The sequence below is a fragment of the Gorilla gorilla genome, chromosome 23 (genome assembly GCF_029281585.2).
Source record: "Gorilla gorilla gorilla isolate KB3781 chromosome 23, NHGRI_mGorGor1-v2.1_pri, whole genome shotgun sequence".
NCBI lineage: Eukaryota > Metazoa > Chordata > Mammalia > Primates > Hominidae > Gorilla > Gorilla gorilla.
Window position 1 is genome coordinate 28943726 of NC_086018.1, and position 14923 is coordinate 28958648.

Consider the following 14923-nt stretch of genomic DNA (forward strand, 5'->3'; position numbering starts at 1 on the left):
AGGAGGGATACTCTCCAGGGAGAATTCAGGGATTGGGTGGGAGAAGGGAGCCTTGCTTTTCATGGTCCAGCCTTTTAGACGGTTTTAATGTTTACCATGTGCATGTTTCACTTAAAAACCAAACACCCTAGGTGAGGCATGCTGGCTCACACTGTAATCCCAGCACTTTGGGAGGCCGAGGCAGGTGGATCACTTGAGCTCAGGAGTTTGAGACCATCCTAAGCAACATGACGAAACTCTACCAAAAATACAAAAAAAATTCGCCAGGCATGACGGTGTGTGCCTGTGGTTCCAGCTACTTGGGAGGCTAAGGTGGGAGATCACTTGAGCCTGGAAGGCAAATGTATCAGTGAGCCAAGATCGTGCCACTGCACTCCAGCCTAGGTGACCAGGGCGAGACCCCCATCTCAAACAAAACACCCTAGAGTCCCCACCCCTCTCGTTCTTTAAACACCAGCATTGCTGCCCTTCACTTTCTTGCAGCCTTGTGCAAAGGACCTTCTCACCACAGATCAGCCAGACCATCTTCCTCCTTCCAAGTCATCAAAGAGTTCCAAGCTGGTCACCTGTCCCTTGATGTTCCCAGGAAACCAGGAAAGAGGACCCCTGCATTTTATCTTCCCATCCAGAGTGGCAGGATCTCTGCCTGGGAAACAGGCTTCATTCAGCACAGCTGTGGTAGCATTAACAAAGCAAAGTGGGCACATCTAGAAGTTGAAGCTAAAACATTCAAGAACTCCATTCTGTTTCTGTGGATGTTAAGGGGGTGAAGATAAAACAATGGAGGTGATGAGGAGGAATAACTTGAAGACAGTTTAAAGCCACAGTGGTACAAAGAATGAAGAGAAGGAAGGTGCTGGATTTTACTAAGAAAACAGACTGAGTTCAGGAGTCTCACCAGTAGAAGTTTATAGTATTACATTTCGATTACATGTGTGTGAATTTTAAAAACTGATTACCCTCCAGTAAAAATGTGGAACCAATTTGCATTTGGATTAAAACATTAGGTTTGGGGACAAAAGTGGACCCCATGCTGCCTGAGATGAAGAGAGAGAGCAGGATGGCAGAGGAATCACCAGCTCAAGAAACCCCAAGACTTGGACAGTCTTCCAGCAGAAGAGGCCAGGGTCTCTCAGTGTACTACTCCAAACAGGCCTCTCCTAGAGATGTAGTCTGGGAAGGTCTAAAACCCACCAGACAGGCACATCCAGTGGAGAAAAGACTTCCCATTCCAGTGTGGCCTGCATCCCTCACCTCTGCTTCCCAGTCTTCTGCTGACCTCAGAGGAGTAGGGTGGCCATTGCTGATCTGGGTTAGGGAGATGCCAGAAACACACCCAGGTTTGAACCACAGGTTAGTGGTACAAAGTCACAGTCCTTGTGCCTTGAGAAAACCCACAGGCCCCAAATACGAGTGGGAAGAGAGTTGGGAAAAACTGAACCAGACTCTTCCAATGGCCATTAAAGAGAAAATTCAGCAACGCTTGCCTTTGTCTTTGACCCTGAGAAGTTAAGGGACACAGATTGTGGCGCTGTGATGGAACATGGAGGGAAGGCATGGTGTGCTTCCTGCAGAGATGCCTCTGGAGTCCCTGTGGCCAGGGGATCTCACTGGCCCCCTCTTCAGGCACCTTGATGGGGCTCAGTGGGGCCAGGCCGAAGGGTGGAAGTAGAAAAGCATCAACAGGCTGTCCAGATCAACTGGCACCATCCAAGGCCCTGCTGCACCCACACATGGAGGTCACCAGCTCAGCCCCAGGGGTTCTTTCACACACAAGCTCCTTTCCTAAGGAGTCCTGTGGGGTTCCACACTCAGTGTGCTGCCCAAGTCAGAGATTCACCACAGATCTGTCTCCCCCTCAACCTGGACTCAAGTTACTGTGGTGAGAAACCTCACTGTCCATGGTTAACTGAAGAAATCTCTCCTTCAGAAAGAACTTGAGTAGTAGATGAGGTGGTTAGATAGGATCTTTTCCCCCAAGCTGTTTGGACGCCACAGCCGGGACCAACTCTGACAGCTGCGAGAAAGAGAGCCCCTCCAATGTGGAACCTCCTACACAGCCCCCCTTTTGGGTCCCTGGATATGAGCCCCCAGCAGGACCACCACTCTGGGGGGAAGTCTCCCTCCCATCCCTCAGATCCCCACATTGTTCCTCCTCTAGGAGGAAAGTCAGCCCTGCCCCTGGAGCTTCTCCAAGATGGCACTGGACTCGCCGTTATCTTGAGGAGCCAGGAGCTGAAATGGCTCCGGCTTAGCAACCCAGTGTGGCCAAAGTGGAAAGGTTCTCTGTCCTTTGCAGTCACCAAAAAAAAAAATTATGGTCTCACAGGCACAGCATCTTCTTTTAAAAAATAAATATTTATAAACTTAAGGAAGATTCAAAGAATCAGGGTATCTTTCCCTCCAAAAACACAAATGTCCCATGTAAGTCAAACCAAGGTGCGACCACCAACCCATGATTGAAGTCCCCTCCCCCTGCAGCTACAGGGTTGAGGGGCAGGTGGGCAGGGGAGCTGCTCTCTCTCCTGCCTTCAGTCCCCCTTGGTGATGAGGTCCTCAATGTAGGCGTCCAGCTCATCATCTGTGTTGATGTCTATGTCCTGGAATAGAGCAGGGCAGGGGTCAACTGGGGGCCAGAAAGTGATTGGGGGGCTCACCTTTCCACCCTTCTCTCAGCTCCTGGGACGGAGCCCAGAGTCCTCTCCCTGACCTCCCACCCTGCCCTGGATGTCAGGCTTCTGTCCTGTCTTAATCACTCTCCCCTCCCTCATCTATTGTGCACAGATGATGCCCAGATTTCCTACGCCCACCCTGCCTCTACCCCATGTTCCCAACTGTCTTAGATGTATGTTTCCCTCAGATACTACAAATATGCCCACTTCTCTCTCTTCTGTCACTGCCCAAGGTCCAGGCCACCACTGTCTCAGACAACTGTGGGAGCCTCCTCACAGGAGGCTCTGGTTCTAACTTTGACCCCTCCAGGCCTCCTCCAACCAAGCAGGTAAATGTCTGAGACTGAAAACTGCATCATGCCACACCCCTCCAGTGATCTCCACTGTTCTCGGGATCAAATCCCACAACTTTCAAGCCCTGCCTCTGCCCCTACCGCCCCCAAGTCCCTGCTCAGGCCTCAAGTCCTGCTCTTCTTCCTTCTGCCTGGAATGCTCGTGTCACACTCTTTGCATGACTGGCTTCCAGTGTCTCCAAATGCCTAAGCCCCTGAACACCCTAGTCAAGTGGCCTCCCACACTTTACTGTATCTCCTTATGAACCACCATCAGTAATTCTCTCTCTTCCACCAGACTGGCAGGCTGTGAGAGCAGGAACCTTCTCTGGCTTGTCTTGTTCATTCTGTATCCACAGGACAGGCACAGAGCAGGCCCTCATGCTTATTGCCTGGATGAAGGGCCAACAGGCTAAGGGGTGCTCCCCACTTCTGGGCTACCCAATCCCATCTGGGCGTCATGTGGAAAAGAACTTCGTTTTTATGGCTTGGAGGGTTCTCAAACCAGGTTGTACGTCGGAATGTCTAAAGGGAAAAAGCCTGGTTCTATGGGTCTGGCTGGGCTGAGGCCCAGGCAACCACACCATCTCAAGCCCTCCTGCCAGGGTGCTGTGCAGCCAGGGTGAGAACCATAGATTCCTGTGAGTGGATAGATTCTTGTGAGAACAGGAACAGGGCCCAGGCCCCCCTCCCTGAGAGACCAGGTGGTCCAGCTGCAACAGGAAGGCTGCCGGGCTCACCTCCTGCACCTTTTGCAGGAGTGCCACGATGTTGGTCCTCAGCTTCTGCAGCTTCTCCTCCGTCTCGCGGAGCTTCCTCTCGGAGGTGCGCAGGCTTTCCTCGGAGGCCTTGGCCCGGGAGTCAGCACGGCTCTGGTAGGAATTGCACAGGTTTTGGAGCCCTACTTCATATTGCTTGAAGTACTCTTTCTGTTGGGAGCAGAGCAAGAGGGAGAGTGCGTAAGTTCACAGGGGTCCCCAGGGCCCTTCTAGGCTGACACGGGTGTCTCCAGCCCGCTTTGCCCAAGGATGCCTGGTCTGAAGGAACATCTTAGATACAAAGGGCAAACAGCCTCTTTACGTCCAGAGTAGAGAGACATCAATGCCTATCTTGTGGGGCTGCCACAAGGAAGAAGACAATTAGCACACAGGTGAAGCACTCAGCACAGTGCTCTGGCAGACAGCAGGCCGTGAGGACACGTGAAGGGTGATTCTTACCATTCCAAGTGACAAAAAAGGATGACAGAATCACTCTTCCATGCTCAATCATAACCTGTCTGACTTCAGTACAGCCCTTTCAACCATCCACTTCCAAGACATACCCAACAATGTCAGCGCTCACGTCAGTTCTCTTTCCACCTACCAACCAATAGCAGATATCTCCAGATCTGTGGAGTAGTATATACTTCTACAGCATCAGAGCTTTTTACTATTTTCCCTGAGTACCTGAAACCTCCAGGGGGTGAGGTAGGAAGGGAAACAAGCAGTTTTTCTAGTGGCTTTTCAGACTTATAAAAGGGAGCAGAATACTTGTTTCAAATGAAATGTCACATGGAATCTCAGTGTGAAAAACAATGTAAGTAGTATCTCTTTAGGTTCAATTTATTTTCCAAGTTCAAATTTATAACATGACTTACTCGTAAATCACTGAGAATCATGAGGCCACTGTGATGAACACACACGCCACAACCAGCAGGTGCTAGCTGGCTGCTGCAGTCTTATCAACTCTGGTGTTTACTTCTGTAAAGATGCATGAGCTGCCTAGCCTGGAGAGGCTTCTAGATGCCATTTTTAAAAACTGTTACTGGCAAGTATTTAACTGTGTCATTCACCTTATCCTACTAAACCAAGATAGCAAGAGAAACTTCTAGTTCTACACAAAACAGTAATTGCCTTGGCAGCACAAAATAAATGCTGGAGCAATCTCTAAAGTATTAAAATTCAGCATACAACATCTTGAAAGTAGACATAGTTTGTAATAATTTTTTCTTAATTATTTTGAGGTAACTGTAGATTCACATATAATTGTTACATTAGTTTTTTTGAAAAAATGATACTTTAATATTGCAGGGCTCCTGAGGCTCTATGGAACTCCTGATCCATATGGTATAAAGGACATAACTGACAAGGACATAATGAATAGTAGACTTTGCTTTATCCCTGATGCTAAAAAAATAGTTTGAGTGATGGCCAGGCGTGGTGGCTCACACCTGTAATCCCAGCACTTTCGGAGGCCGAGGCAGGCGGATCACGAGGTCAGGAGATCGAGACCATCCTGGCTAACACGGTGAAACCCCATCTCTACTAAAAATACAAAAAATTAGCCAGGCGTGGTGGCGGGTGCCTGTAGTCCCAGCTACTCAGGAGGCTGAGGCAGGAGGCTGAGGCAGGAGAATGGCGTGAACCCAGGAGGCAGAGCTGGCAGTGAGCCGAGATTGTGCCACTGCACTCTAGTCTGGGCAACAGAGCGAGACTCCGTCTCAAAAACAAAAAATAGTTTGAGTGGTTTTAGACATTACAATTAGCAGGACAAAGGTGATACACTGGTATTATACCTCCTTGTACAAAAAGAAGCTAATATACTTTTTTTTTGACACAGTCTCGCTCTGTCACCCAGGCTGGAGTCCAGTGGCACAATTTCGGCTTACTGCAACCTCTGCCGAAATTTCCCCGGGTTCAAGCGATTTTCATGCCTCAGCCTCCCAAGTAGCTGGGATTACAGGCATGCACCACAACATCTGGCTAATATTTTTTGTACGTTGTAGTAGAGATGGGGTTTCACCATATTGGCCAGGCTGGTCTCAAACTCCTGGCCTCAAGTGATCCACCTTCCTCAGCCTCCCAAAGTGCTGGGATTACAGGCCTGAGCCTCCACACCCAGCCTAATATACTATTTTTAGACACTCATGCACTTTGTTTGGGCCCAGGCATTCAAGCCCACTGCAGAGATCCTGCTGCACCCAGGCTCTACTCTGAGTTTGGCAATAACCTTAAGCCAAAATCAACAAATCTGACAAGATGCCAGGCCAACCTAGCCCCCCTATTAGCTGCTTGTTCCTCCTGGGATTTGCAGAGAGCACCTGCAGCCTAAACAAGGACAAAAGTTGAAGCGTGGATCTTTCCGTGAAGCAGCTGTGATTTCTGCACCTTCTAGCTCCCTCGCCGAGCACCACTCCCTCATATCTTGCTGGCAGAGCAAGGCAGCATCGTGAGCAGAGCAAGTCCTAAGAAGTACATGGGTTCAAATCTGGTCTCTGTCACTGGCCAACAGACTCTTTACCTTTCTGAGCCTTAGTTTCTTCAACTCCTGCTTCATTTCACATTTTAAAAAGTAGAATAAAGACAAACTCCATGTTTTCATCTCTGGCAAACTTTATCAAGCACACAACTGCCCCACGAGGACCCGACATCTTGAATATACTAATCCTGCAGTTTTCATTCCCATTGTCTTTTCTCTAGAACCTCTTTCCTAGAAAACTTAGCTATTCCTATAATAGAAAAATCATCCCACTTCATGTGGACAATTCCCAGAGCCCCATCTCCAGCCCTGGCCTCCCCCTCCCTCCAAGTGCCAGTCCTTGATCTCCACCTGCACAATGCACATCACCAGAAACGTAGTGAGGGCACTTCTGGTGCCACATAAACCTCCACTCGTCACCTTCATTGCACTCACCCATTTTTCTCTCCTAGTTAATAGCTTTGTCATCAACCTCCAATTCCCACAGACCTGAGTCACTTGCCTACAATCCATGATCAGTCTCCTGACGACCTCTGACACAGCCCTTTCACCCCCAAGCCCACTGCCACCACGCTGACTCCTGTTCCCATTCCCTCACCTCTGACCTTTTACATAGGACCTGCCTCCTCGCCCCTGCATCTCCCATCCACCCATTCTACCCAAACACGCTGCTACCCAAATCACCCTCTTAGGGGAAGGGGCAGCAGATTACAGCCCCTGGGCCGAATCAGCCTGCCAAGTGTTTTTGTAAATAAAGCTTTGTGGGAACACAGCACATCCATTCCTTTACATACTGTCTGTGGTTGCTTTCATGCTATAATGGCAGAGTTGCCACAGAGACTGTATAGCCTGTGAACCTGAAATTACTTGCCAACTGGCCCTCTACAGAAAAAAATGTGTGGACCTCTGCCCTAGACATGGTTTGGATGACAGTTCCTTCAGCTCAAAACTTTTGCAGGCTGTCCTCTTCATACAGAGTTTAAGCCAGTATGACTTACACTGGGGATTCAAGACACATCAGATCCTGACTTTCAGGCCCCTTGACCCTAAATGCTCACCACACAGCCTGCTGCCCGGACCCCACTCCCAGAGCCTTTGCTCACAGAAGCCCCCACCTCAAACACTCCTTTTCACTTACACAGGCAGGCACTTGGCAAAACGCACATTTTCTTCCAACTCAGTTGCTCTCTCTGCCCCCCCCAGGCCACCACAGCCCTCCATAGCCTTTCTATCCACTTTCTCAGCACTCACTGCTCCTGCCCCCATGTCCAGCTACCTGGTAACAACTCAGTCTCTACTGAATCTTGAGCCTCTTGAAGGCAAGACTCTCTTTTGCTGCTCACTATGAGGTCCAGCAGACACCTGCTTGGGCAAGGCACCCCTTCAGCATTTGCTGGGTTAAGTAAGATCCAACGCTTATGTCCACACATCACAAGCTTCTCTATACCTCCTTCTGAGAGTCAAGTTCTATGCACTTTGAGCCTCAGCTCTTCACTGTTGCCTGGGACAGGTTCACTCTCTCTGCTGGAGCAGAAGAAAGTGGGTATGCTTGTCATAAAATGTCAAACTACACCTGCTATCCCTAAGGGATGACTCAACTCCTAGCACCTGTGGTGGGAAGGGGTTGGCTTTCTGCACACCAGAGTCATATCCAGCTAAGCCAATTTTTTCCCACATCATAAAGTCTCCTTTCAGCAGGAGAGAGGCTGGCTGAGATGGAGCACACAGCTGAGAGCTAGCAACTGCAACAAGCATAACAATCATAATCACAACAGTTACAACAAATGCAGGGGCAGGGGTGGGGGAGTGAAGAGTGTGGAATCGAAGGTCAGGCCAGACTCACCAGAGGAAAAGATATTAGCTCATCTGAATTCATAGCACTCAGCTGCTTCTTGGAGATGGGGAAACTTGGAGGCAGGAAGTACCGTAAACAATTCCTAAAGAAGGCAGGGACAGAAATTCAGAATGGCATGGAGCAGGCAGAGAGCTGCTGCTGGCCCTGGGGTGGGAAGACAAAAGACACATGTACCGGAGGATCTGGACAAGCAGGTCGATGGTCTCGTGATTGGTGCTCAGGGCAGTGGTGTCAGGCTCAATGCGGAGGCATTCGGAAGTGGAGGGCTCTGCCACAGCTATGGCCTGCTGGGCCACACGGCCCATCTCCTCCTCCCCGCCCTCCTGTTGCGTATCAAGGCTCTGATGTTCCGGAGAAGGGGGTTTCATCAGCCGCACATCCTCACTGCCTTTCTCCACCCTGTGGAAGACACGCAGCTTATGTCATGTCTGACCCGGGCTCCCAGGATGGGCTGCTGGCAGGGAGGCCGGGGATACCTCCTTCGAGGAACCACTGCTCCTCCCTGATTGGGGCATTACCAGCGGTCTCTTGGTGTCGTGTCTGTGGGCACGTAGTCAAACTTCACCTTCCACCGCACCACATGCTTGCCCACCTCCACGGCTGTGACACGGCCCGTGTACCACTCCCTGTTCACACGCACCTCCACGTGCAGCCCTTTATCTGACAATGTAGACAGAGGTGCGAGTCAGAAAACTAGCCTAGAGTCCCTCACTTGGCCTGGGCCACATCGAGAAAGGCAGTCCCCAGGGTTTGGAGGACAGGAACACTTAGGTGCTTGCCCCCACTACACCAGGGACACAGAGACCAGGGACCAGCCACCATGGTCTCCTTCCCCATCTGTTATGAGGGTGCCAAAAAGCAGGAGAACAAGTGACCGCCAGGAGTGAACACCAAGGAATTAGTGTTAAAAATAACCACAAAGGGGTGATCCCTTCAGAATTCTGCTTGGGATTAGACTTGGATCCACTGCTGCACAAGAGCCCAGACCCAGGACAGATTCAATGAGCCTTTGGTAAATTGCTGCTGGTAAGGGGCTCCACTTCCACTCCCACTCCCACCCCCGCCACAGGCTGCCAAGTCACTCCCCCAGCTCACCTTTCTGAGCTCTCTTGAGGTCAGCCGAGTCCTCTTCCCCAGCACTGTCTGAGAGCTGCGTGGAGAGCAGTCTATTAGAGGCATCCCCAGTGCCCCCCAAGAGCAGACTTGTGCCTTACTGGCCACCCGGGGTCATCAGCCATCATCTTCACGACTTCCTGTGCTACAGTTTAAATCACCAAGCCCCGCTGAGAGCCACACTCCAAAATCACTGTCCAAGGTACCTACCCTTCTGCTACCTTTATGAACAAGACAGCAGGCAAGGGACATGTGTTTCAAGCCTCACTGATGTACGTCTGTGTGACTTCAGGCCTGTGGTTAAGCCAGAAGCCAGTCTCACTCAAGACCCTACCTGGCACCATGTTTAGTCACTTGTGTAACTGAGAGTCCTTGAGAGATCACTAGGCTTCTGGAAGGCTCATGACACGAATATAAACAGAGTTGGTGCAGACTGCTGGTGGGGGGGGTAGACTGCTGGTGGGTGGTGTAGACTGCTGGTGGGGGCTGCAGGCCCTAGAGAGGGAGGCTTTGAGAACCTCACCTCAACCACTCACCTCATTGGAGTCCTTCTTTTCCTCCTTCACAACAAATCTGCCCCGCTTGCACCTCTCCTTCCTCCTCTCAGCTTCCTCCTCAACTTCTTCCTCATCAGAAACTGCGACACTCCGCTTCCGACTAGGGGTAGCCTAGAGCAAGAGGAGTGTGAGGATGTGAGGGGCCCTGTTCAGCCTCTAAGGAGCAGGAAGATTTCATCTAGCCTAAAGGAGCCGTTCCAAGAGGAGCTGTACTCCCTGCAATCCCTGCCTGACATTACTTGCAATGTACACAGGCAACCCACTGGCCCCTGCGCCATAAGGATTTTTGCTCAAAGCTGTCATAGGAGAAGCTTCTCAATTCCCTTCCCACCTTAGTCTACCTGGCCAACTAGCTGTCACCTCCCCAAGAACCATCGACTACTGCCGCAGCCCACTCAGGCTATCTGTCACCAGATGACTGACCTAAGCCCACACTTCGAGAGCCAGTGGAGGTGACTCAAGTTTGTGGCAGACCAAAACTCGGAGGGAACAGTGAAGAGCTCGCTGTACAGGCAACCGATGTGCTGTCTGGCCCCGAACAAGTCCGTTCAGCTATCAAGGCTTCCCGTCCTCAGGGGCAGCAGCAAAGCTTTAGATTCAGTATCTTCCCAAGGCTCCCCCAGTACAGCTGTGACACTGCACAATTCCATTCCTACACTACTGACACTGGGCTGGGGTATTAAAGAGGACAAGCGTCTCACCGGGGAGAGTTTGATGGGTGGCTCTGTCTTCTTCACCACTGGAGTCTTGATGACTTTGGGAGAAGGAACCTCCCGAGGGCTCTTGGAGTTGGTCAGTAAAGATGGTGACAGTTGCTGCACCAGAGGGGCAGGTCGGGATGCAGTCTTGACAAGAGTGTTGGCAGGCTTTCGGGGTGCCTCAGGTGGCTGGAGCAGCCTGGATGTGCTGGCCTCCTCCCGGGCTGCCAAAGCAGGGAGCTTTGGGGTACTGCTGATGACAGGAGCCTTTCGGGGCTGGCTGGCTGGTCTAGGAGTTGGCAAAGAAGGGGGTCTGCTGGGGGCGTTCCTGATCACAGCAGGTAAAGGGGGCGACCGAGGACGCTGAGGTCTACGCACAGGTTCCTAAAAAAAGGCCCACAGAGAGTGAGAACACTGATCCTAGCATGAGACACCTGAGGAAAAGCCCTTCCCAGGCCCCTGGACTTCACCTCAGTGGAAGGTCTGGTGGTCACTTCCAAGGGCAATTTCTTCAGGTCTGCTTGGGAGCGGATGGGTGTGGTTTTCTGCAAGGCAAACATCATGATGAAGTTGTTTGCATATTTTAGTATACTTGAACAAACTTTTTGGATAGTGTCTGGAACCAGGGACAAATAAAATAGAAAACCTAAGCCACAGTCCTACTCTTACAAACCTCCCGTTCTCATTGGGGAGACACAAAATACATAAATACTCAACTATCAGCAAATTACAGGAAACTGTGTGATTAATCCAGCAACTGAGAGACTGGCAAAAAGTGTCAATAGACTAAATTCCTATAAAAGGAACCCAAAAAGGTAGAAAGGGCCCGATGGATAGGGAAAACTTGGATGAAGCCAGAAAGGACAGGTGGGATTTAGCAGCTAGGAAGGCATGCATAAAACATCATGGGTTAGTGAGAGCACATCTGCACAGACACAGAAGCCAAAAAGGGAAATGGTTGTGTACTAAATATGATAAACAGCTGATATCACAGACATATCTAGAAAAAAACATAGAAAAAATAAAAATGTAAGTGAATAAGCAATTTAAAAGGAATAAAAGTGGACACATGAAAAATTATGCAATCTTAGAAATATTAAGGAAATTAAATTATAAAACATGCATCTTTGCCTATGAAATTTGCAACAACATTTAAAAATAATGCTCTCATATACTGCTGGTAAATAATAGAAATTAACACATCTCTGGAGGGTACTTTAGAAATAGTTGCAAAAAGCCATAGAATTTTACAATGGACCTTTTAAGTCCTTTAATTTCACTTCTAGAAAGTCATCAAAACAATTATGTGTATGTATTAATATAAAACATATACATGGCATTATCTCCCTATTTCTATTAAAAAATATATGTGTGTTATGTGTAGGTATTCATGAGTTCATGACAAGTTGGAAGGATGTATGGTTAATGATGGTTACCTCTAAGGCAGAATTTTTATTTTCTAGAGTTTCATACATTCTAAATGAATTGGACCACTTTGAAGTATATAAGCATTTTTTCTTAAGAATAAGCAAGGTGTTATTCTTAAAATAACACTGTTGGCAAATAGTACACGTGGACCTGGAGGTTGGGGTTGGAAAGCTTTGGCAAACAACGCGGGTTAGTGGAGGGTAAAACTGAGCCTGAGGGAACAGGAAAGCTACTGAAGGTTCCTGTCACAGGCAGAGCCCTGACACAGGCTGGCTTTGCCCACTGACCATGACCCACGTACCTGAAGGGCCTCCAGCTTCTCCTGCTGCTGGCGAATTTTCTCTGTCAGTTGTTTCTGCTTCTCTTCCTGCGTCTTCATGTCCTTTCTGAATGTTCCCAGGGGAACCTTCTGCTTTTGTTCAGAAGCCTCACACCTGTAGAGACAAGGTACTACAGAGGTCGTGGCAAACAGAGCGCCAAGCTCGGCAAGGACCTTTCTCTTCAGCCAGTCTGTCTGTCACAAGAGCCACACTGTCTGTCACAAGAGCAACCACCTCAGAGTTCCCAATGCACAGAATTAATCTTATACACTGCAGGATATACATCTATTTTTATTTCTTGGGCAGTTATTAGGTGTGGCAAGACAGAGATGTAAGGTATGTGCACTGACCTCAAGAAACACAGTGAGTTATTTATCCCGAGAGTAGAGAGAACAGTGAGGGGCAGGGGAGAAAAGTACCCACAATCCCCTTGTTAGACAATGTGCTCACCGGTCCTGTTCAGGATCAGGGTTCATGGAGCAAACCCAGGTGTCAGGGTAATCTTTTTCCACAGAACTCAGCTGGAAGGGGAGGGTTCTCCATTTCAGACACAAATCTGCAGAGAGCAAAAAAACCCCACATATCAGCCACCCCCACCAACTCTATCTGTAATCCGGGCTCCTCACAGGCCCACCACAATGATGCCCCAGACTTTGTAGGCAAAGATCTTCACTAGGGCTCCAACTCTGCCTATCCTTAGAGAATACTAATTCTTCTCAGGGACACTGATTCCAGGAAGGATGGAAACTTAATATGCTGGACTCTTAACACCCCCAGCCCCTCTCCCTTTTTTATCAAGATCCTGGCTCAGTCATCCACGCACACCAGAAGCCATGTGGTACCAAACCAAGTGAGCCTGGCCTGGCTGCAGCTGGAGAGGCCTGGGAGGACAGATGACCTTCTTTCTCACTCAAGAGGGACAGGTGAAACTCAGCAAAGCCTCAAGACTGAGCTCACAGGGCCATCGTCAAACAGACTTGGATCCCTAGGGGACTGTAAGTCTGTCCATGAATGTCAGTCAAGTTAGGAGGCTGGCAGGAAGACAGAGAAAAGAGGCTTGTGGGCTGATGGAAATGAGTCGGGGGGGTCCAACCACCCAACTCACCGCACTGGATGGTGGTGGGGATTTCCATAGCTCTCCGGCGTTTGTAACGCAGCTCACTGGATGGGGGCTGGTTCCAGTTGGCAGAGAGGTAGCCAAACTCATCCCAGAACTTGATGATTCCCCGCTGGGCTGGAAAGCAAACACCGATACATCATGTTAGGAGCCAGCCTCTCTCTCTCCCTACATTCAGGTGAAGAGAAAAGGCAGAGGCCCAGCAGCCCAGCCCCATTACCGATGGCAATATCCTTCCAATACTGCGCCAGGTGCTCCCCCATTGCTCGGAGCAGGTGCCGGTACTCCTTGGCATCAGCAAAGTCCTGTTTGTTGTGTGTAGGCTCCAGGACCAGGTAGGGCACATCAACAACCCCAACAACCCCGCCACATGCCCTACAGGGAGAAAGAGAACAAGCTCTGTCACCCCACTGGCAACGCCCTCCTGCCAACTATCCTGGGCTAGACAGCTCTCTGTGGGTAGTACTCACATGCCCCCTTCCAGCTGTGGGCCCACTTTCTCATACATTTTGATCAGTCGGCTACAGTTGTAGATGAACATGCCATCCAGATCCCGGTGTTCAATGTTGACCCCAAAAACAAAATTCAGTTCCTTAGGTTCTTTAAGTGCTCTAAGAAGACAAAAAAATTCAAGCAGATCTACACATTGGCACACAAGCACCATAGTGTTTAAGATGTGTTAAGCTTAAGCTTAAACTTGAGACATGTTAAGCCAAAAGTTTTGTATCTCTATTTGATGTGTAACCTGTTAGACTTGATATGGACATGCACTGGGCACCAACTCAAAGCATCCCTAATTAAAAACATGAGTGTGGCTTTTTGGCAACAGGGATGGTTGCCAAACCATTCATATTCATTAAATATGAATTGTTTATTATGAAGCTGCTGCAAATCTGTGCAAAAACAATTATATGTTGGAATAAACACCAGGTTATCGTCATACCTTCCCCAAAATTCCACTAGTATAATAGTAAATTATTATAATTTTTTTTTTTTTTGAGACATAGTCTTGCTCTGTCGCCCAGGCTGGAGTGCAGTGGTGCGATCTCCGCTCACTGCAATCTCCGCACCCTGCATTCACACCATTCTCCTGCCTCAGCCTCCCGAGTAGCTGGGACTACAGGTGCCCGCCACCATGCCCGGCTAATTTTTTGTATTTTTAGTAGAGACAGGGTTTCACTGTGTTAGCCAGGATGGTCTCGATCTCCTGACCTCGTGATCCACCCACCTCGGCCTCCCAAAGTGCTGGGATTACAGGTGTGAGCCACTGTGCCCGGCCAATTATTATTATTTTAAAAGGCAAAAATTCACAAGAATAATAAGCATGTGCAATAAGAGACCATCATGTGATTACTATCAACAAAATCTTAGAGCTGAAAAGCAGATGGATGAGGAGTGGACTGACTTGGAGAGAAAAAAACCTGAAACCCATGCCTGTGCCAAGGAGGCCAACAAGAGGCAAAACAGTAAATCAAGCCACAGAGTCCAAAGTGGATCCAGACATGGAGGTGGGACAAGCAGGAAACTTAATGATCCAGGACAAATGCTGGCTCTAAATGCAAAAGTATACAACACTCAATCTCCAGCATTATTC

General features: G+C 49.2%; 1 protein-coding gene across 2 annotated transcripts in view; it reads right to left on the minus strand.

The window, feature by feature from the left end:
• Positions 1 to 2339: 2339 nt before the first annotated feature.
• MORC2 (MORC family CW-type zinc finger 2) overlaps positions 2340 to 14923 on the minus strand; it is a 43100-nt gene continuing 30516 nt past the window's right edge. The window contains exons 13-26 of one of the 2 annotated variants that reach the window (XM_019018553.4): positions 13800 to 13940; positions 13550 to 13704; positions 13318 to 13446; positions 12663 to 12768; positions 12194 to 12326; positions 10935 to 11009; positions 10468 to 10848; positions 9746 to 9877; positions 9192 to 9246; positions 8615 to 8756; positions 8271 to 8495; positions 8085 to 8178; positions 3754 to 3933; positions 2340 to 2600 (exon numbers count right to left, since the gene is read on the minus strand). In XM_019018553.4, coding sequence (XP_018874098.1) covers positions 2532 to 2600; positions 3754 to 3933; positions 8085 to 8178; positions 8271 to 8495; positions 8615 to 8756; positions 9192 to 9246; positions 9746 to 9877; positions 10468 to 10848; positions 10935 to 11009; positions 12194 to 12326; positions 12663 to 12768; positions 13318 to 13446; positions 13550 to 13704; positions 13800 to 13940 — 2017 coding nt within the window. In that variant the 3' untranslated portion in view covers positions 2340 to 2531. Of the gene's footprint in view, positions 2601 to 3744; positions 3934 to 8084; positions 8179 to 8270; positions 8496 to 8614; positions 8757 to 9191; positions 9247 to 9745; positions 9878 to 10467; positions 10849 to 10934; positions 11010 to 12193; positions 12327 to 12662; positions 12769 to 13317; positions 13447 to 13549; positions 13705 to 13799; positions 13941 to 14923 lie in introns of both variants that reach the window. The other variant, XM_004063308.5, reaches the window with a different exon arrangement.